General features: G+C 50.1%; 1 protein-coding gene across 2 annotated transcripts in view; it reads left to right on the plus strand.

The window, feature by feature from the left end:
* The window catches only part of RNF10 (ring finger protein 10), a 776,216-nt gene that overhangs the window by 212,532 nt on the left and 540,455 nt on the right, over positions 1 to 23,229 (plus strand). The window contains exon 9 of one of the 2 annotated variants that reach the window (XM_069619769.1): positions 14,811 to 14,912. The exons of the other annotated variant lie outside the window; for it this stretch is intronic. Coding sequence (XP_069475870.1) covers positions 14,811 to 14,912 — 102 coding nt within the window. The remainder of the gene's footprint in view (positions 1 to 14,810; positions 14,913 to 23,229) is intronic. 2 annotated transcript variants of the gene reach the window in all.

Raw genomic sequence — 23,229 nt, forward strand, 5'->3', positions numbered from 1 at the left:
AAAGCGGATACGCTTCTTGACTCTTTGGGGAGGGAGATTTTTCGCTAATTCAGCCCTGTAGTTACGTCAAGCTAACGCTGAACTGGTATTAGCGGGGCGAATGTGGAAATGTCTGTCAGTTTGAGGAATTCATTCCTGCTAATAAACTAGAGGATTTTAAAGCACAATTGTCAGATGCCAGGGTCCTGGCGCAGGATATGCTGGAGGCCATGGCGCATCATGTCGACACCTTGCCCCGGGGCCTTATGGCATGGACACCTCGTCAGGCTTGGCTGCATGCTACCAAGTTCTCTAAAGAGGTGCAGGATAAAGTTCCGGACCTGCCTTTTGATGGCAAGGAGCTTTTTCACTCAACGACAGATGTTGAACTGATTAAGACGAAGGACAGCATCCAGACCGCCAAGTCTGTGTCTGTCTTGGTGAAACAGCCTTTCAGGGCATAGAGAAGGTCTTCGCCGCCTCGGTCTTCCTCTGGTTTTAGGGGATTTCTGGATCGGAAGTCCCGTAGGGTCGATCCTCCATCAGGAAATTCCCACCGACTGCAACAACGGGGCAGGTTTTTCCTCCCGTGCCACCGATAAACCAACTAAATGAAGTTTCTCTGCGCTTGCACAAGACTCCGGTGGGAGGGCGCATTGCGTATCACTGGGAGGTGTGGCAGGCAATCAACGAGGACTGGTGAGTCTTGTCGGGCGGGCTTCCGCTTGCCCCTTCCCCACCCTTCAATCCCTCTTTCCAGCAGTCTGGGTTGCCCTTCCTCAGAGCAGAGCTACAGAAGTTGCTGGATCTCAGGGCGGTGGAACCCGTTCCCCTTAGGGGAGCGAGGGGAGGGCTTCTAGTCCTGGCTGTTAACAGTGCCCAAACCCAACCAGGCTGGCCTGCGCACCAGCCTAGACATTTCCTGGTTCAATCTCTCTACCCCAAGAGAAATTCAAGATGATCACGCCCTGTCAGATAAAGTCCTCTTTACAGAAGGCCGATTGGCTCAGCGTGGTGGACCTTCAAGATGCTTATATGCATATTCTGATTTGGAGTCTGCATCGGAAATGCCTATGTTTTTCCGTGGGGGAGGAGTGCTCCCGTTTGGCCTCAGCTCGGCACCGCGTGGCTTCACGAAGATGTCGGTTATCGCAGCTCATCTTCGACTTATGGGTGTCCATATGTATCCGTATTTGAACGATTGGCTGCTGCGCAGTCCTTGTCCTCAATCGGCCTTGAGCAACCTTCAGTCTCTCCTCTAGCTCCTGTTCCATCTTGGGTTGTTGGTGAACTGGTGGAAATCCTCTATGATGGTCTCTCAGGACATGATTTTCCTGGGTTTTCGGTGGAACACGATCGACTGCAGAGTGCATCTGACCGGGGACAGAATGGTGGATCTGTTTGCCACATGTCAGGTGTTTGCGCAGTCAGAGAGCATGTTGGCCTGGTGGTTCCAAAGGCTTCTGGGCCGCATGGCCTCGTGTGCTGGCTCTTCCTCTTGGTCGTCTAAAGATGAGGCGAACACAGATGGCTCTTAGAAGTTCTTGGCGCCAAGCAGTGGACTGAGACTCAAAAATTATTCCTGTTCCATCTTTCATGAGAGCGGACCTTATGTGGTGGTAGTCTCAACAATTTGTCGGTGGGCATGGCCTTTCAGGACCCTGGCCCGCTAGTTACAATCACGATGGACTCTTCCCTTCTGGGGTGCGACTTTGGACCTACTTCAGGTTTCCGATCTCTGGTCACCCAGCCGACTCCTCAGGTGGTTCCGTACCAGCCTCTGCTGCCTCCTCAGCCCCCGGCTGCGGTCCCTGTACCCCAGCCTCTGGCTCCATCTACTCCTCCACCCCTGCAGGATCCACCTGATCCGCAGGACACAGATGACTAGGAGGATCCAAGAACTGGCATTCTTGGGCCGCTGCTGGGACATGTGCTTCGAGAAGATATTTCTGTCGGAGGACAGGATCTCTGCCATCAAGAGGGCCACCACCCACTTCCTCAGCAGAGAGGTGACCTTGGCATGGTGGTGCCAGCATCTCCTGGGTCTCTTGGCAGGGACAGGGACCCAGCTCCCTGGGCAGCGCATTTCGGCTTCAGTGGAACAGCATGAAGGCTTACGCCTTTCCGCCCACACCGCTAATTCAGAGTGATTTCCAAGATCAAGGAGACTTGCCAACTCAAAATCATTCTAATAGCTCCATGCCAGCCAGGCCATGGTTTTCGGAGCTGCTCAGCCTCTCAGATGCCTCCAATTCACTTCCCAACGTGTCCAGCACATCTTCTGGCGCAGCGGGGGGGGGAGGGGTAGGGTCATCCACCCTGCACCATAGAAACTAGCCTTCATAGCGTGGTACCTGAGCAGGTAACGCTGCGGCATCTCCGTCTCTCCCAGGCTAATCTGGAAATCATACAGGGCGCAAGGAGCAGGGCTACTAGGGCCCAGTATAAAAGTAAATGGACCAGATTCTGTCCCTGGGCTGACTCCAAAGATGATGTACTCTCCTTCTCGGCGCACCTCTCCCACTCTGGGGTACAGGTGGACACCTGCCATACATACCTCACAGCCATTGGAGCTTACAGGAACTCTGAGGAGGGGACCTTCTCCTCCTCCAATCCTATTGTCAAGAAACATTTGAGGTGGCTTGCAAGGCTCTACCCGCCCGTCAAGAGGCTCCACCCCGTGTAGGACCTCAACATTGTCTTGGGCGCCCTTGCGCACAAACTGTTTGAGCCATTGGCTTCCGTGGACTTCAGGCTGGTCAGCATCAAAACGGCCTTACTAGTCGGCCTCACCTCGGCTGGTAGAGTCACGAAATCCAGGCACTGGTCACCTCAGAACCATATACTATCTTTCACAGGGACAAAGTAGTTCTGCGGACACACCCAGCATTTCTGCCCAAGGCGCCGTCTGCTTTCCACTTGACGTAGGAAATGGTCCTTCCTACGTTCCTTGCAGAGCAGAGAGTGCTGCACTCTGGACACCTGGATGTCAGGCGTGCCCTAAAATTCTACTTGGACATGACCAAGGATTTCGGCAATCGGACGCCCTGTTTGTCACTTTCGGAGACCCAAGACCAGGCTATCAGGCCTCCATATCCTGCTGGATAGTCTCGGCCATCAAGGAAGCATACGAGGGCCAGCACAAGCTGCTTCCAGCCAACATGCACCCCCACGCAGTCAGTGCCAAGGCAACAGCCATCGCATTCCAGCACCATGTCCCTTGGGAAGTCATAAGCAGGGCAACCACTTGGGCCACTCCCTCAGCTTTCTGCAAGCATTACTGTCTGGATGCCAGCTCTAGATCTGATGCGGCTTTCGTACAGGCGGTTCTCGGGAAACTATTTGATCTCCTCGCCACCCTGGGGCTACATTCATTTGTAATCGCCCATGCAGTATGGAGGAGATGGGACGGAAGAGTAATAGGTTACTCACCGTAGTGACTAACATACTCTTAGTCCCCTTCCCTCCATACGTCCCACCATGCTCCCCCTAATAATACTGGTGTCATTAGGCAAAAATCTATTGTCGACGTGTCAATGGATACTGAGTTGTGGCGCCGGAGGGCGTAGTCGAGGCAGCGCATGCTGCCTGGGCTGCACCTCCACGCGCCTCTAAATTCAAAGGGGAAGGTTTTTTTTTTTCTGGTGAAAAAGGTTCTGGCTCCTGTCCCTTGGAAGGGACGCCCATGCAGTATGTAGGAAAGGGGAGTAAGGACTAAGAGTACGTTGGTCACTACGGTGAGTAACTTATAATTTTCACTCCACCACTGATGAGGCGCGAGATGAAAAGAAACAGTTCTCAAACTGCAGAGTCTTTATCCTTAAGAAGGCCATGCCAAAGGCTTACACCCAGTCGCATCAACACTCTGATAAGGGGTGGGCTTTTGGCGTATTCCGGGGCTTCCAAGAACCGAGGTGTAGACAGCCTAACCGTTCTCAGCAGCGGCACAAGCAACAAAAGGGTGGGAGCAAGGGCTTCTTTCAGTCCCACTTCTCTGCACCAGCCTCAGAGTGAAAACACGACACGCCCATTCGGGTGCACGTGTCTCCGGTGGGGGGCAGGCTTGCCCTTCACACAGTTTTGGTGTCGGAGGTCCCCTGGATCCTATCTGAAGTATCCATGGGGTACCACTTACAGATTTCTCCCTCTCTACACTCCTCCGCTCCGCAGATTGGGACAGCAACTCTGTGGGCGGTAATGTGTTCGCTCGTCGAGAGCCAGGCAGTGGGCTTCTACTCAAGATTTTCGCCATGCGAAAGAACAACCAGGCTGGCCTAAGAGTTGTTGGACCTCTCCACCCTCAACCTCTCCCTCTTCAAAAATTCAAGCTGGTTATGCCAGCACTCATTGCAGAGACCATGTGCAGGGGAGACTGGATGTGCTCCCTGGATCTGAAGGACGCTTCTCTACACTGCTCGCTTTGGCAGCCTCATCGCTCCTTTCTGCATTTCAGGATTGTGGCCTGCCATTTCCAATACAAGGATCTACCCTTCGGCCTAAACTCAGCCTCCAGGGTATTTACCAGACTGATGAATGCAGTGGCGGCCCTCCTCAGGGCCACCGAGTCTACCCATACCTGGACAACTGGCTCGTCATGGCGACATCTCCGGAGGTGGTTCATCACACTTATGATCACACTCCACGAGCTGCGATTTTTCTATCAACCGCAAGAAGCCTCAGCTGCAGCCTACACAGAGCCTGATCTTTCTGGGCCTCATATGGGACACGAGCTCCGAGAGTTCCCCCTCAGAGGACAAGATCATGGCCAACAAGAGGGCCGCAAGTCACTTCCTCAGCCGGGTTGTAGCAGCATTTATTGGGCATCATAGAATCGGTCCGACTGGCGGTATCCCACACGAGACTCAAGATGAGATTACAGCTGCACTCAGCCTCATGGAATTGCGAGCGGAGCTTGTCAGCATGCCTCCTTCTCCACCCGGACCTCACCTGGTGGTCCAGGGACAGCAACCTGCAGACGGGCAAGCCCTTCCGGCAGGCGGCCACTCGGGTCACCATCACCACAGATTCCTCCCTGGAAGATTGGGGGTGGGGGGCACGCTGGACAACCAGTGTCCATGGAGCCTGGTCCCCCTCGGGAGCAGGATTCTCATAGGGCTATCTGGCTAGCTCTCAAAGCTTTCCTTCTGCTCATTGGGGATAAGTTTGTCCTCATCCAGACAGCAGGCATGCCCTAAGTGTGATGAGAACGCGAACATGGTGCACATGTTTTGGTCATGCCCGGTTATTGAGTGCTTCTGGGGTGAGGTCGCACATAAACTAGCAGAAAAGGGTATTAAGATCGTGGTGGCTACTGTGTGGGCCTGCCTGTTAGGGGGGGGTTCCCTAGGCCACGGAAACTTGGGCATGTAAGCAAACTGAAGGATCTGGCATATGCGCTTGCAAAGAGGAGAATTGCTATGGGGTGGAAGACATGCCACAAACCACGATTGGAGGTATGGTGGAAAGATCTGCAGAAATGGGCAGAGGTGGAAACCATGGTATGGCAAGAAGCTAGCAGCACTGGGGGGAGGAGGAAACTGAGACCCTGATGGCCTGGAGACTGCTAACAGCAGATCTATTTGGGTCAATGCAAGACCCATCGGATCCCATGGAAAAGGATGCCCCATCACAAGATGCAGGAATAGAACATTAGTAGAAGTAGGCTCAGAACGGGGGGGTGGGAAAGGGGAAGCAGTGAACACGGTTGAATGTATAATTGAAACGTTATTGTATACACTGCAAGTTCGGTTTCTATTGTTTAAATATTCAATAAAAATGTTTTTAAAAAAAAGGTTGTCCTCATCCAGACGGACAACTCCACCAGCATGTACTATGTCAACATGCATGGTGGCACAGGTCCCCTCCGCTGTGCATCTTAGCGGTCAACATGTGGAAATGGGTCCTGGAGAACATCTAACTGACTGCTATCCACCTCCCGGGTGAGTCAAACCGGGAAATGTACAGGATCAGCATACTATTACGAATGGCAATTGAACGATCAGGTCCTGCGTGGGATCTTCAGCAGATGCGGGTGGGGGGTGCGGCATCCTCAAGTGGATCTTTTTGCCTCCTAGGCCAACTGGAAGTGCCAGCTGTTCGTGTCCTGCCAGTGGCAGGGCTCTGGCACTCTGGGCAACGCATTCCCGATACAATGGAATGACAATGTATGCATTCCCTCCCACACCACTGGTCCTCAGGGTGATCTGCAAGATCAGAGAATCCTGTCACCACTGCATCACTCTGTCTCTGGGGTGGCCGGCGAGACCATGGTTCTAAGCTCCTCAGCCTCTCAGACAGGCCACCCATTCACCTGCTGCTGGGCCCAGCTCACACCTCTCGCAGCAGGATTGGAGAGGGCAGGGTCATCCACCCAGCTCCACAGAAATTAGCCCTTGCAGCGTGGTTCCTGAACAGGTCACACTGAAGCATCTAACCTAGACATCATTCAGGGCGCTAGGAGCAAGACTACTAGGAGCCAGTACAAGAGTAAATGGACTAGGTTCTGTCACTGGGCAGTCTCTAAGGAGAGCGACCCCCCCCCCCCCCCCCCCCCCCTTACTTGCACGTTGGATGATGTGCTCTTCTCTGCACACCTTGCTCATTCGGGTGCAAATTGACACATACTTGGCAGCCATTGGTGCCTACATGAAGAGGTCGTCTCCTCCAACCCAGTGGTCAAACGTTATCAGGTGGGCCTGACTAGGCACTACTCGCCCATCAAGAAACACCCAGTGTGTGATCTCAATGTAGTGTTGGGCGCCCTGGTGCTCAAACCTTTCCAACCAATGGCATCCGTGGACATCAGGCTGGTCACCATTAAAACAGCTCTTTTCTTGGGTCTCGCCTCTGCTCGTAGAGTCGGCAAGTTCCAGTCTTGAGAACGCACCCTGCGTTACTACCTAAAGTAGTCTCTTCTTTCCATCTAAATGAGGAGCTAGTGCTATTATTTTTTGCTGATCCTAAGGACGATGCTCAAAGGGCCTTGCACTGCCTGGATGGTCAGACATGCTCTGAAATTCTATCTGGACAGGACCACCATTCTCTCTCCCGCCCACCCCCCAAATACTGGTGTCATTGGGCATTGTTAATATTGTTGACACGCCAAAGGGTCTGCTTGGCGCTGGTGGGTGGAGTCAGGGGAGCGCATGCTCCCAGGCCCCCGCGCCCCTCTAAATTAAAAGGGTACGAATTTATTATTTTTTTTTTTCTGGTGAAAAGTTTTGTCTCCCGTCCCCATCGAGCAACGCCCATACAGTATGGAGGAAAGGGGAATATGGACTAGGAGTACTTTAGTCACTACAGTCAGTAAATTATAATTTATTGGTCACTTATTAGGCGCATACACAGTTAGCAAAAAACAGTTTCAAAGCGCACACACAGGGCAAACTGGGTGGGGAACAAGGGAAGGTAGACACTGAATTGTGGCAAGGATAAATGATTGCATTAATAGTACAACAAATAATTAGAATAAACGAGGGGCGACAAACCTACAATGCCTTGTGAGTGTTTAGAGAGGGGGCAGCGGTGGAGGAAAAGGTGCTATGATGTTCATGGAGAAGTTCTAAGGGTAAATGCTAAGAGGAGAAGAAAGACAGCAGCTCGTATTAGAGATGTGTGGGTGGTTCAAGGCCCCGACGACACACAAGGGCCCTGCACATTAATCACGCTGCTGTAAGATTAGGGAAGAGAGGAGGAAAAGGTAAGAGTTCTTGAGCCTTTTTCGGAACTTAAGGAGGTCTTGCTCAAGACGCAGGTGGGAGGGGGAGGCTGTTCCACAGGAGAGAGCCAGCTGAGGAAAGTGAACGCCCACCAGCTCTGTTTAGCAAAGCGCTTAACACGCAAGGAGTTGGTGCCAGAGGAACAAGGCAGTCTAGAAGGAGAGTATTTGGTCAGGAATCGTTGAAGATTGAGCACTCCCTGGCCCCAGATAGCTGTGTATGATGCAGGGGGTTTTGAATTCAATCCTTGCTGAGACCAGGAGCCAGTGAAGGCTTTGTAGGGCAGGAGCGATGCAGTCCCTGGGCTTGAGCCCAAGGATAAGTCTCGCTGCCTATTCTGGGATAGCTGGAGGGGTCGCAGGGTGGAGAAAGGAAGATTGAGGACGCTATTGCAGTAGTCTAGCCTGGAGAGAACCAGAGCACAGGTGTCATTGAGTGTGGGGGAAGGTGAGGAAGGGTAGTGTCCTTTTGAGAAGGAAGAGATGAAAGTGGGACTTGACAATGTCATGAATTTGAGGGATGAAGGAAAATGAGCAGTCTAAGATGACTCGGCTTCCTAGCTACAGTGGGGGGTGGCGGCGGGTGGCGGGGGGTTTCCATGAAGGAAGGCCAGAGTGCAGGTAAGGAGTATGGTGCAGGGGACCCAATAGGAGAATCTGTTTTGCTGGCATTGCGACAGAGATCATTGGCAGTGCCCCAGGCCTGGCTGGCAGAGGCAGTCTGGGATGGAGGGTGCAAGGGCGTCGGTGGGAAGTTTGATGAAAACTGGTATATCAGCGTAGCACAGGAAGTTGGGGGGTAGGGGCAGAGGAGGAGTGGAGGAAATGAGTCCTGCCAGCAGAGAAAGGTACATGTTAAAGAGCCAGGGCGAAAGAATGGAGCCCCGAGGGATGCGCAGGTGGCAGAGGATGAAGGGGAGGAGAAAGGGCCCAGAATGGTTTTGGAGGAAAGGTCAGTTAGGAAGGAGGTAAGCCAGTCCAGTGCCTTCTCAGAGATACCAAGGGTGTCATTTAGCCTTTTTATGAGGCTGGAATGATTCACTGTGTCAAATGCAGAGGAGAGATCAAGAAGGAGGAGGACAGCAGTGGAGTTGGAGTCAAAAGAGGCGAGCAGTTCTTCACAGGTGTTCAGACGAGCAGTTTCCGTGCCTCTGGATGCTCAGAATCCAGGCTGGTGGTCATGTAGGCCGCCAACAAGTTTGGTATGACAGTTGGGGGAGGGCCAGCTTCTCAAGCAGTTTTCTCAGGAAGGGGGTGATGGAAATGGGGCAGTAGTTGGCAGGGCAGGAAGGGTCTGCAGAGGGTTTTATAAGGAGGGGGTGCACAGGGGAGTGCTTCCGGAAAGACTGAAAGAACCAGTAGCGACGTTGTAATGGTATCTATTCTTGAAGAAAGTTACGGAAGTTGAGTGTTGGTCTAATCAAGTGTTTCTATAACTGAATCTCACTATGTAATGACCAATAGGGTATACTGCCCTTGAATTACTTATTGTATTCTGAAAGTATACCTAACCTGGTTTTACTCCCCAAGAAAAACTTAATGCCATTCTGAATGTGTATAGGTTTGACTCACCTCGACTGCTGATTGTAATAAAAAAATAAGTTTATATAAACATGAAGCAATCGCACTGCTTAGTCACATCTACAGTGTATGGTCGCCTGAAGCCCCATCAGGTGGATCAGACCCCTCCCACGCTTGGGCTAATAAGTATTATTTATATGGATCCCAAATGGTCCGGGGTCTTGCACTGGGGTGGAGGCAAGTTCAGGCAGTCGGCCCTGCCCCAACCATAGCCACTCTCCTCTTGGCTAAGAACAACAAAAGTCCTGCCAACTTCCTGGCATGTAACAATTTCCTTGGTGTATCCCAACAATGCTACCAACGTGGACAGGACTAAAACTTCACCCACAATGTCGCACTTGTGTCCAGAAGTCAGTATCTGTGGGCACTGCCAAGCTGAATGAATAAAGGTTGCTGCAGCATGTCAGCATCTCAGACATTCATCTGGGCAGAATCTATGTAGGACTGCATGAGTGTAATTAAATTGGTGAAGAAACTTAGATTGTATCAACTTGAATGTGCCACTGATGGCTACCCTTTTACTCTGCGCACAGCAGTACCAAGAACCAATCTAGCGCATTTGTAACTCCCAATTGTTTAAAATCCAGTAAGAAGGTACCCCTGTGGAAAAAGTTCCCTAAATTGGGTGACACCTAGCCTCATAGATTGTACATATCCCCTCTCGCTGGTCAAGGCCATCCCTGGAATGTGTACTACCGGCAACAGGAGAGTATTAGACTTCATGAAGAGCCTTGCATTCTATACTTTGCCGAGCTCTGCATGTAACCCTAGTTGGATGTTCCACCCTCACCACACAGTGCCGGGAAGAAGGTATCGGTGACCAAAGAAGTGCCAGTGATGTCAAAGCCCTCTCAATTTGCACATGCAATCTTATCTGGAACGGGAGCAAACCAGTAAGAAGGGAACGCAGTTTGTGCCGCATTGGGATAGGATTCTAGGTTGGGGAGCGCTAGCCCACCCCTATCCAGGGAGGCAATTGGCTTGTCCCAACCCACCCGGGGTTGCTTACCTGCCCAAATAAACTGATACTACGAAGTTCACCTCCTTAAAAAGTATTGCAGAATATATAAGGGGACAATAAAGAAAATGTAGAGAAACCTATGCAAGAAGACCACTTTAACAAGAGAAATTCTCCCAAAAAGGGAAAGTGGGATGTGTTGCCATCTGTGAATCACGACCTGGGTCTGTTCCAGGAACTTGACAAAATTCTGTTGGAAAAGGGTAGTGGAGGATCTGGACAACTCTATACCCAAATACTGTGTACTGTGAGTGCCACTCAAATCCAAGACCACCCAGATACACTTCCATCCGGTCAGTCAGCAGAAAAAGCACCAAATAAGTGGGAACGATTTTTAAGTGTTGGAGAGAATTTTCATTAATGTGCTAATTTGCTTCAACCTTGGAGACACCCAGCTCTTTTGCTGGACTTTTTTTAAGACCTTTTTCATTTTGACCTGATTTGGATTGTGCGTTCTCAATGTTTTTGGAGTCCAACAAACTCATAGGCATTTACTTTTTGTATGGTGGCACACCGCACCTTCAGTTCAGTGTCTGTTAGGTAAGATTTTCATAGAACTGGTAAATCTTCCTGACCTGGGTCAACCCCACAACTTTTTGCTTTACTAGTGGGATATTTTTTCTTAATACCTCGGTGAGTGTAAACCTTTTTCCACACTGTCATTTCTTTGACTATCCAACTTCTTGGCAATAAGTTACTTTTGTTGCTGGGTTACCCTAGGGGCTCCCCTTCTATCTTTCATTTGCTAATTTTTAGAGAACTATAGTTCCCAAGGGTAGAAAGGAACTTTGGATCCCTTTTTACATTTTATTCTGTGAAGCCAGCACACCCCACCTTATGTGGAGTGCTGGGGAAATGCAATGTATCCTGTGTTCACATGAAATTCTTTTAGTGACAAGCTTACCTTCAATGGCTGGTGGCAGTGATACCTTGTATCAATTTGGTGCACCTTCACCGTGGGCTGTGTTCACAGCTGCAGTATGGGCACCTAAGGGTGCTCATTTTACCAAAATGGCCCCCATCTTTTTTACCATTTGTTTCTTGTCGTTGCTTCCTTCCACTGACATCCAAAGCGGGAAATTCCTTTGTGCCTTTTTTTTTTTCTTCTCTTTGGCGGGAGTCCCCTGGACTCCCTGCCTAGGCTCCAGTCTGTCTGTGAGGGGAGGAAGTGAGGGAAGCCCTTTGTCTTACGGATGGTAGATTTATTGGCGCCGATGTACAGGGTGTTGCAATTATCCAGCCTGGATAGGCTAAGGGCTCTAGGCAAGATGATGCAATTGTTGTCTGAAAGAAACGGTTTGCCTGTTCCGATGAGCTTAGAGGTGTAGGCTGTGGCTGAGGCCATGGCCTTCACCTGTTTGGAGAAGGAGAGGGTGAAGTCGAGGTAGAAACCAAGAGTCTTTACCTCCTTGGCTACCTTAATGAGATTGCCATCGATTACGAACGAGGAGTAGTCTTGGCTTAATTTCTTGAGGCTGTGGTGGGTGCCTAGGATGATAAGTTTGGTTTTATCATCATTCAGGCATAGTCCATGGGTTGCCATCCATGCCTGGATGATGAGATGCACCCTATTTACCAAGGCCAAATCCTTGTTGTAATCCCCGGAAAGTGGGCGGAGAATCTGAGTATCATCTGCATAGTTTGTGTAGGTGATACTCAGAAGGTCCAGATCATCAAAAAGGGACTTGGTAAATATGTTGTATTGGGTGGGGGAGACACAGGAGCCCTGTGGCACACCGCAGGTCTGCTGACGGTGAGAAACACCCTCATAGTCCTGTCGCTTAGGAACGACTCGATCCATGTTATAGCCTCTTTGGATAAGTGGGCGGCCGAGTCTAGGTGGCTGCAAAGGACCTTATGGTCTAAAAGGTCGAATGCAGCCGAGGGGTCGAGCAGTCGAAGGAAGGCTGGTATCCCTTTATCTCGAAGCTCATCAATTTGTGCCTTCAGATCGATGAAGGCAGTCTCAGTTCCATGTTTGAGGTTGGAATCCAGATTGTCGTGCTCCTAAAAGCTTATGGAGTTCTAGGAATTTTTGAATTTGATTATAGGCGATCTTGTCCAGTATTTTTAGCAAAAATGGTACTGTCGCGATGGGACGTAATTTGTGGGTATTAGTGGATCTAGGGTATTAGTGGATCTAGCGTTTGCTTTTTTTAACAGGGGCACCCAAGATTGTTTCAGGTTGGTGGGTACAGTGCCAGGTGCAAATGAAGCATTCATGAGTTTAGAGACAAACTGGGAGAGATCGCTAGCAGCATATTTTATGAGCTGGGCTGGGCATAGGTCGCCCTTGCAGTTCGATGGCTTGAGTGAGAGGATAACTTTCTCTACCTCGAGGGTGGAAGTTTTGGTGAACTTGAAGCGGACTATGGAGTCATGATCCTTCAAGGGGAGGTCGATAATGTTATTGGATTGGGGTATTTGGTGGAGTGTGGATTATTTTATTTTTTTTAACTATTTTATTTTGAAGGGTGGTTACTTTGTTGGTGAGCGCCTGTTGTATGTCCGAACACCATGGTTTGTCTTTGTTGCAGGTGTCGGGGATAGGGGATTCAAATTCCTTAAGGATGGTAAACCATTCCATCATGCTGAAATTAGCGTTGGAAATGCGTTTGTAAGTTGTGCTTGGCTTGGTAAATTTCTTTTTTATATTGGGATGAGATTTCCGTGAGTTTAGTTTTGTCTGCTGTCGGGAGTAACCCCCACGAGGTTTCGCAACTCCTTTAGCAGTTGAAGATCCTTTAATTAGGGGGTGAACCATTTGATTAGGTGGGATTTGGGTTTGCTCGATCTTAATTTCATTGGGGCAATGTTGTCTAGTGTGTAACATAATATTAAATTCGTCAAGTGTTTCTGGGTTTAAGTGATCGGCCAGCTGGTTGAGGGTGGGTAGGATGGCAGGGATTACTTTATCCACTGTAATCATCTTTTTATTCCTGCTTAGGCATGCTGGGGCAATCATGGGGATTATAGATGGTCTGGTGGTGGAGAGTTCAAAGGACAGGAGGAAGTGGTCTGTCCAGGGTTGCGGCGAGATGGTTGTGATGTTGGCGGAACAGTTATAGTCCGCCACCCAATCAAAATTTCTCCCTTTGATATGGGTGGGTACAGTGATTTTTTGCGTTATGTCGAGATTGGCAAGGGTGCTTGAGATTGAGGTGGCGTTTTTGTCTAGGGGATTGTTAAAACTCAGGTCAAAGACCCCTAGGAGAAGTAGTTGAGAGGTGATTTTGAGGTTATTGGAAACTCGTCCTCAAAAGTTCCACTGGGGCTAGTGGGCCTGTAAATAACGTGGATGGTAAGGGTCTGTGAGTTGAGTAGAGGGAGTTTAGCTGTAAGCGTGTCATGACCACAGGATTTTCCATAGAATTTCCCCCAGGAGGTCTTGGGCTGCGGCGTACCATTCCTAGGCTAATAGCAGAAAGGCTACTGTGGCCAATAGTATTTCAGGCATTTCCGCATCACTCAATATGGCCGCCTGGGGGCCTTCCTTGAATGCTGCAGTGTAGTCTAGTGGTTTGGGCTCTGCAAGTATTTAAGCCCCTCCCCTTTGTTGTCCTGCGCTTCGCGTCTTCAGCTGTCAAAGCGGACGCTTACTGCTAGTCAACTCCTGACTAAAACTTCACAGACCTAGCATTCCTAGTTATCCCCGAATTGCAGTGTTCCCGTTATTTTCATTGTTCCCTTCTGCCATAGCCCTGTTTCCCGTCATATTCCTGCTCTTATCCTGTCGCGTGTTTTCTGTCAAGAGTTGGCGCTTCTCTGAGTGAGTTAGTTGGGAGAGGTTTCCGGTCATCTCCAACAGACCGCAAGTATCGCACATGTTATAACACTGTTGCGTTGTTTATTGTGGCATTAGCAAGTGTGCGGCATTGTTTTCCCACAGAGCGCGTGTAGTGATTCTTACCGCGCATTTCCTTGCACTGCTTGTGAGGAGATCCCATTCTTGGAGAACAGGAGGCACCTGACTTCAGTCACATTTATTTTTGGTCACATTAGCTTAGAGCGCCACACACACATAATGGTAACCTGTTGGCATTAAAGGCATTGACACTTTTGTTCCATTTACGCATCCGTGCCTTTCTTGTGAGGAATGTAAGTTCGCATTTATCTCCTGATTGAATAGCGTTATTAGGAAGGTTTTCATAGCGGGGAAAGATTATATTTGTCCACTCAATATCTTTCCTCTCACCATTTAGGGTTAGTTTGTTTGTATTCTGGCTGTGGTGTTGATTGGTAAGGTGTGGAAAATTCATTTCTCGTTATATTTAGGCAGTATTCATTGCACCCCCCTTTTCCTAAGAAAGTCTCCACTCCCTCCCAAGCAAGAAACTGTTCCCCTTCAGAACTTGCGCCCCCCGCACAGAAGCGGGATGGAGAGCCCATAATAACATAACTAGAGGCGAGCAAGGGGAAGGCCGTAGGGGAGGGAGAGGTTGACTAGTGAGAAGACTGTTTCACAGCACCTACACAGAATCCACATTTTGACAGGTTTTTCGTCATATTCCACAGATTTTTCTGCTTATTGAAAGAAGAAAAGGGGTAGTGAGAAATCCACGCACCCAGAGAAGAGTAGTTGAGGTTATAAGGAGCGGTGTTCCTGTGGAGCCCAAGGTAAGCGTTACAAAGCGCGTCACATGAGTTGGTAATCAAGGAGGGTGTAATTCTCATAGCTAGGTTGGATTTACCGATGCCTCCACCTCATCTTGTCTGTTTTGTCTCAGTATGGTGTAGCCATCTGGGATTGCTAGTGAGAGGAGGGGGTCCTGCTGCTTCGTGCAGCCAGGACTCTGATGGCAAGGAAGTTAAGGTTATCTGCCAATATCAAGTCAGATATCTGTGGCATGGGCAGCCGGGTATCTGGCATTTATTAGAGCTCCTTTGAGAGAGAGGGCCTCTACAATGGGATGAGTCAGATTTGTTTTAATAATTGGGGACAAGATCTTGTGATGTTAGTGGTCTTTTCCTTATTGATTTTTTTTTTTTTTTTTTTTTTGTAGGCTGTAGGTAGGGATCTGGTAACGGGTTTGAAAAGTCTAGTTGGTCTCGAACGGAGTTTAGAGTTTCTAGAGGCTAAGCTCCGAGGATTACTTTGCGGCCAGCTTGAAGAACTCGGTGTTGGGTGATCCATAGTATGTGGGCTGTCAAGTATACTGTTGGCCAGATTTATTGGGGCGTGCTCTTTAATTTTAGGATGGCTGACACAATGTGTTGCGTGTGATTAGCAGTATGGTTATAAGGGTGCAGAGGCTGTAGACTATGGTGTGCATGATTTAATGTGGCTGTGGTCGTGCCTTACTTTGGTAAACTACAGTGGGCTGGTCTAGTTAAATAGGCTCGGAGGGGTCCGCAGAAATCACCAATGCAATTAGTGAGAGTATGCTAATTCCACGTATGCCTAGATGGGGCACACAATAGTTATAATGCAGTAAGAGTAACAGGCTAGTTCCAATTAAGCTAGGGCATACAATAATCACTGATGCAGTGTGTAATACCGGCTAGTTCGTTTTGTCAGGATGATAAGAGCAGTAACACAATGCGGGCAATTGTGAGGTGTTGGCTTCGTGAATAGGTCCATCTATATGCTAGCAGAGTGATTACAGGCATTTTAGTCTCAGATAAAGACAAACGCAGCACGTGGGTAGATGAGGCATGATGGGAGCCTGCAGTGACGTGTTGTGTATCCTTGACTAGATGCTTGCTAGGGTAGGGGCGTCATGGCACTACATAAAATAGATTGCACCTTAATTAAAAAGCATGGGGTGCAATAGTGAGCGACAGTAGATTAGTTAGGAATGATTTGCTAAGGCACGATGTGCGCAAGTAATTGATAGATGATTTAAACTAAAGGTGAATAAGGCTCATCATATATCACATGGGTATAAAGGTGCAGCAGTACTTGTACTCACATAATGTCGTAGTCCAAAGATTAGTTGTCACGCTGGACCTGGTGTATTTGCAGAGGTCTGGATGCCGATGGTGCAGTCGGCTAAGAGATCCGGTCGGAAGCAGAAAGTGACAGTTACATGCTCCTGGTGCAAACTGGGCTGGGCTGCAGGCCTTATGAGGCCTTGTAGAAGGCCGCTGGCTTGTGTTCAAGTACGCACAAACACGCGTTGCCTAGCAACGCCGAGGCAGCTCAGCCTCACTCTCATGCTGCATCGCGCCCAACATTTTGGATTTCAGAAATGTCGGCTTGTGCGGTCCTAGATAGATTTCGGGGCAAATTGTGGACTGATATAAAACTGCAGTGGTGAGGTGAGTTGATGCACAGGCAGGGCAGGTGGCTGGTCTGCGGATTTCTCCTGTTGGTTGCAGTGGGATTGCCGTAGAAGTTGCACACAAGGCTTCTTTCTGCAGGGGAGCTGGATCCTGGACTGATGTGGGGGCTCCTGCCCACTCTATGGTAGAGGCACTGTTTGATTGGCTATGCGCGTATACTAATCCCAGCTCAATAAGGGGTTCCTGGGTTCCATTGGCTGCTATCTCCATCAGTTCACGTGGTCAGCTGAGCTCATCCTTGCAGGGTGGAGGTTGGGCGAAGTTCAGAGATGATGTAGAACTGTCTGACTAAGCTAAAATAACAGAACTTGGCATACAAGAAATAATGACTGGTATAAACTATCGCATCAAGAGAGGCTATTGTTGTGAAATAGGAGCATTCTAACCTGTGTCTTTTATGGGAGCAGGGGTTAGGGACCGGTCCTCCAGGTGCCTTATCAGAAAGGGTGATCTATAGCTGGTGGTCTCTGGGGCTTCGCATGTTCAAATATATTGGGGATAGATGGTAGTGTTACCAGAATATGACCACTCTGCAGTAGATATATGGTGGGTGATTTCAAAGGTGGTCCGGGGGGGGGGGGGAAGGGGTCTGGTAACCACATGCATTCAATAGGGGACATCGGTTCAATGGACCATGGCTTAGCATGGAGGGGATGGAGAGGGCATGAGTTGGTCAGCTGAGATGGATGGGGCGCTGGGGCTGGAGCAGGCCTTGGTCTCACGTTCTAGGATGAGCGCATCTTGCCATTACTCAATACTTGTTAATGGCAAAAGGAATTGCTGCGTTTCCATGAGAACAAGAGTCGCGCTGGGCTGGCAAAGGGTGGAGGTGGCAGGGTGCTACGAGAGAGAGGAGAGGGCCTAGAAAAAGATGGCGTTTGCAAAGACACAAAATGGAGTTCAGACTACAAGCTTTAGCATTACGTTTATGAACTTCTCCAATCCTCCTGTACTCATTTGCATCTTCCATTTTAGTAGATGCCCCCCCCCCCCTTCTAACCCCCCATAGCTCACACATCATTTACCTGGTGCGGGAATAGTGTAGGGGGTGGGATATACCGCCTCTCCCCAACATTCCCCCTTTCGTTATTTCTAATGTAACAAATATAGTTCCATCCCTTCTACCTTCCTCTAGCACTCTTACTACTTCATCCTAAGCCGGGGTACCTTTTATTGGTATCCAGGCTCTGCAGATGTTAAGCTTTTCCCCCTGCCGAGCATATTCTTCAGGAGTACATGTATATCCCCATCTAGATCAATCCACACCCCCTGTGTTTTTCCAGATCTTGTGGCTCTTTTGTGATTGCATGATGAAGGTTGTCAATTATCTCCAGTATTGTGTGTCGCCACCATGCAAAATTTCGGCTCATTGCTCTCCCCAGTTTGTACCTGTTCATCTTTAGTGTGGAGAGCCTGTCTGTCCCTTTCTGGCTGCCAATCGTCACCATCATCATTACACTATTAGGAATCATTTTGGCACAACATTGGATGCCTAACTGCTACACACAAGAGGAAAACGATGATGGGGACCAGCATCTTCATCAGTCCCAAGCCACAATGGAACCCACTCAAATGCGGAGGTGAACCACACTGTTGGTTCCACACCACCTTCTTTTTTTAATCCGTACTCCTAGATCATGCATTGCCTTTATGACATGAGTGTCCCATTCTCAGCGTCAGACGAAGGTATGAACGTGCAACATGCACTCCCGATTTTCCGGCAAACTCCTCCTTCCATGGCTGTGAGCAGGTCGAGCATGTACCTGTTCTGCATTGTCATTAGTCTCAGTGCTCTTAACTCGACCTTGATGATATTGAATCCCTCTTCAGTCATTTGCCACTTATGAGTTGCTAGCGCACAATTTGAAGCCATTTTGCATTTGTGCGTCCCTGGATAATGGGAATCGGTGATGCAAAGAATGACTCAGCCTAATTGAACAGTTTGTGTTGTGCAGGAATCTGCGCCAGGAGATCAGAAGAGTCTTTAGAGAAGTTGGATGCTCTTTTTTTCGTGACACTTGTCCTTGTAGCTTATTTTCTGTCCGCATGTTCACAAGGGGTGATTCATCTTCCTGGTTGGGTACTTGTGACAGTTCGTTTTGCACTGTGTCCCCTACTATGTTTCTCAGGGACCACCAACAGTGTAGGGTTGCCAGAGCAGTCACCACTCCACAGTTCCCACCTAGGCTGAGCGGGTGAGTGGAGCACCACGATATTTGAATTACTGCTGCCCCCCTGGGCTTTGGATTAGGTGCTGTTTGTGTTTTTTGCCTGTAAAATTGTTTAATTCTGCCTGCCTGTGTCCCTGCCTCCCTTCCGCTTCTGTCCTTCCTTCCCGCCCGCCTTGCAACCCGCCCCCTTCGCCCTGATTGCCCTCCCCTCCCTCATCACCGGCCTTCCCTGGGCAGCCTCTGCCCAGTAGCCCCACGGCTAAGGGCCCCTAGGCAAAGGGCAGCTCCCATCTAGGCGGCTCCTGGTTGTCTGCAGGTGTCTGCAGGGGACACCAGCTGCCAGTCACCATCCCTCTAACTTCCCAGCTTACCTCCTCCTGCCTACAGGTGGTCCCCCCCCTGTTTATAATTTGCACTGTATCAGTATTTAGAATTGCAATATGAAACATAGGCCTTTCTCCCTCTATTCAGGATTCTCAAACTTAGGTGGATTTTCCCCTGTCTTAAAATGTGCATTTGGATAGTGTCTTTACTCCTGAGTGTCGTCGTCCTGCCCTCCTCACTAAACCTGGTAGGAAGAAGTTTAAAAAGGATATCCTGGTCTCCAACCCAGGCCTCCCTATCGCTGACACCTATACCAGTGCCTCCTCGAAGGAAACTCTCACCGACATCCTTTGTCGTTCACTCGCCAGACCTATGAACCCTACATATGGTTGCTGTGCTATCTCCTTTTTCTTCTCCCATTAATGGCGGCACCCGGTGGGATGCCCTCCTGCCTCCTTCCATTCCTCTAAGGTCATCATTAATCTTTATTCAAATGGGACCGTCCTGGTCCAAGGCCCTCAGGCCAACCTTCACCTCTTTGATAGACGCTTCCCATGCCTCCTCAATTTCCCTTCTCCTGCTGTCCCCTCTCCCCCCTCCACGGCCTCCTCACCTCCCGCTGTTGCCTCCTCCTCGGCTAGCTTGCCCTCTCATTCCCTCTGCCCCCCCTCTGGCTCCTTCCACACCTCCGCAGGGCGTACCTCTGATCTGTACCCCTCCCCGGAAATCCTTGAAGGATGGCAACCTTCTCCACATTGCTACTCTTAACCTGTCACGACCCACCTCTTAAAATCCCCCAGGCAGGCCCATAAACCAGGAGGGGTCCCGACTCCCTGGGGGGGGGGGCAACCAAGCTGAAGCATCCTTTGCCCCGGCCCTCTTGGGGCCAGTCCTGGCACCTTTGGCGCCAGGCTCATACTTAATGAGGACTGTGCTTGGGAATTACCTTACTTGATGCCAGTCAACATGGAGGCATCCACATAGCTTGGTTCCTTGGAACCAAGTTATGCGGTAGTGTTTTGGGTGTGATAGCCTAGGGACTACATTTCCTGAGGCTATTTAAACCACGCCCGATTTAGAGAACACACTTCGCGTTACTCTGCAGTCCTGCAGCGTGACGCTCATCGTGTCCAGCAGCATCTGTGAACCAGGAAAAAACCGCACCTGAAAGACAAAGGAACATCGTTATTTGCAGCAGCTTACCTGTGATTCCACCACTAGCTGCCCTCTGCTCCTGCAAACATCCAAGGAACAGCAAGCCTCCCGAATCGTCGGACCTGCAAAAGGAGGAAAAAACAAGACCTTAGACTTTTACAATTGCACTGGCGGCTTACCTCTAGAGTTGCCCATCGGCCAGCACCGCCTAGGAACTTCGTGCTCTGGTGAGCGCCACAACCTACGGGAACAAAGGACAAACAGGTTAGCAAAGGCAAGGCATTTGAGCGCTGCGCATAGCACTTACCTACCGCCTCAAGGCGCTCTCGCCATAATCACCCGTTGGTGATCCCGAATTCAACAAACGTCCCACCACGAACTCCTGTGCAGCTGAGGATAGAGAAGACATTATTAGAAAAGGCAAGGCATCTTAGTGCCGCGCACAAGCGCCAACTTACTGCATCAAGACGCTCGCAAACACCATCACCTGCCGGCGATTCCAAACTCAGCCCACGGCCCACCACGAACTTTCGCGCATCTAAGGAGAGAGAAAAGACATTAGTGCAAGAAAGGCTTACAGTATACCAGTAATAAGACCTACCTGAAAGACTTTAAGGGGAGCATCAGTGAAGTAACTAGATCGCTCACCCCCACAAGGACAACGCGCCCCTGCAAGTGAGTGGCATCCCCGTGGATACCAGGTGAGCGTAACATAACCCTCGCTCATTTGTCAAACATGCCTAACATCTGCCGCCTTCTGGAAGAACTTGACCTCTGTCTCACCGAAACATGCTTCACGGCCAGCTCTGTCACATGCTTTGACACGCTCCGGCTACAAGATCCTCTCTGTGCCCAGTCCAACCACTCTGGAGGGGATGTAGCCCTGATCTTCCCTGAGTGGATTCCTGCCTCTATCATTCCTGTGCAGGCCTACTCTTTTGAATGCCTCGTATGCAGGCTCGCTCTCTCCCCTAGCCAGTCCCTTACTATGGCTACCATCCATCGGCCACCTGCTCAGATTGCCTCCTTTGAGTGGGCAGACCTCTCCTTCTCACTCCTTGCCTCGACCACTCAACTCCTCCTTCTTGGAGGCTTCAACATCCACCTGGATGCCTCCTGTCCTCCCTCTGGACTCTTTTGCGACCTCTGCGAATCTCTCTCACTATTCTCCCCTCTGGCCCGACCCACTCTGCAGGGCACACTCTGGATGTTCTGATCTCCTCAGACCTTCCCCCTTCTGTCCCTCTCACCACTCCTCTCTCCTGGAGTGATTACTTTCTCCTTTCCTCCCATCTCACCCTCTCTACCCCATAGGCCAAGCCACTTGCATCACGGTTACCCACCTTCTCGGTCATCCGACCCATGAAACACGTATCAGTTGAGACTTTCGCCGCCACCTTATCACAACAAACGACCAAAGGTCGAAGAAACTATTTGGCAATGTCTCTCGAGGAGCTCTGCATAAAGGCGACCAGTAGCTGGGCGGAAAAAAATCTGAGGGACCTCGACGCGTGAGGGATTGTGGGTACAACGCACGTCACTATAGGGATAGTGTTACAGACACGCCTTGTCGACGTCCCCTTTTCGACTACGAAAAACAAAATGCAATACTCCGCAGTGACCACTGGATGTCGGACCTATGCACAGCATGTGAATCGAAGCAGATACAACCATCAGAAATGCTTTTACGGTAAGTAATGCATTGTCATATCCATGCACCTGTCCTGAGGATCCGCCTGAAGCCCAAAGCCAACTGCAATTCCTGGTACGACTCAGACCTAGTCACCCTTAAACGCAAATGCAGGAAATGAGTGGAAATGGCATGCTTCTTGTACATCCTCTGACAAACTGGCCTACTGCCTGCTCAAAGGCAATACCGGCTCTGTCCTCACCAAGAAGAGAGATCATATCCAAGCCTGTGTCTCGGCGGCATCTAACAACTCGGCTAAACTCTTTAAAATCTGCAAGGAACAGGCCAATCCTGCCTCAGTCTCTACCTCTCCTGTCCCTTCCCAGGCCCTCTGCACAACACTGGCTTCTCACTTCATCTCTAAAACTCAGGACATCCTGTCCGCACTCTCCTCCTCTCCCCTCCCGCCCTATACTCCCTACTCTTCCTCTGGCCCTTCTGCAGCCACCCCTCCTCCCTCCTCCGCCTTTCCCCTGTTCTCTGCAGTCAAGGTTTCTAGACCAGTCCGATCTATGAAAGTCTTTTCAAAACAGGTTCACCCCTATTCCTCAAACCATCAAGGACGACATTGACACCCTGGTTCCTGCCCTGGCTGACTTCTGCAACCACTCCTTCGCCACTGGAGTCTTCTCATCCCCCTGAAGTACTCCCTTGTGCACCCTCTTAAACCCTCTGCCGATCCCTCCTGCCCGGCTATCGCCCAATCTCCAACACTCCCTTCCTGGGCAAGCTCCTGGAGAAACTGGCTATCTCCCAGCTTAACCTCCACACTGAATCTGTTGGTTGTCTTCATGACTATCAATCTGGCTTCAGGGCTGCCAGAAACACGGAAACTGCTCTCCTGAACATCTGTGAAGACCTGCTCTTGAACACCCCCTGTGTCGTCATCTTGCTTGATCTCTCTTCTGCCTTTGACACTGTCAACCATGCCATCCTGCTAAATTATCTCCGTGATGACCTAGGTATCACCGGGCAGGCCCTGGCGTGCCTGACTTCTTCCTCTGACCGACCCTCCCAGGTCCAACTTGGGTCCTTCCTCTCTTTTTCTCTACTTGTGGTGTCCCCCAGGGGTCTAACCTGTCTCCCTGGCTGTTCAACCAATACCTGCCACTCCTTGCCCACCGTATTGCCGCCCTCTGCCCCAACTTTCAGTGCTATGCCGATGACACTCAGCTAAATTTCAGGCTACCTTCGGCCACTTCTCCGACTGTCTGCGATCCAGGAATGGTGTGCCGCCAATGACCTCTGCCTTAATGCCAGTAAAACTGAGATTCTCCTCATCGGCGCACCCACTCCCTCCTTTCCTATA

Source organism: Ambystoma mexicanum, chromosome 10, assembly GCF_040938575.1.
Source record: "Ambystoma mexicanum isolate Mex_15411 chromosome 10, UKY_AmexF1_1, whole genome shotgun sequence".
Taxonomy (NCBI): domain Eukaryota; kingdom Metazoa; phylum Chordata; class Amphibia; order Caudata; family Ambystomatidae; genus Ambystoma; species Ambystoma mexicanum.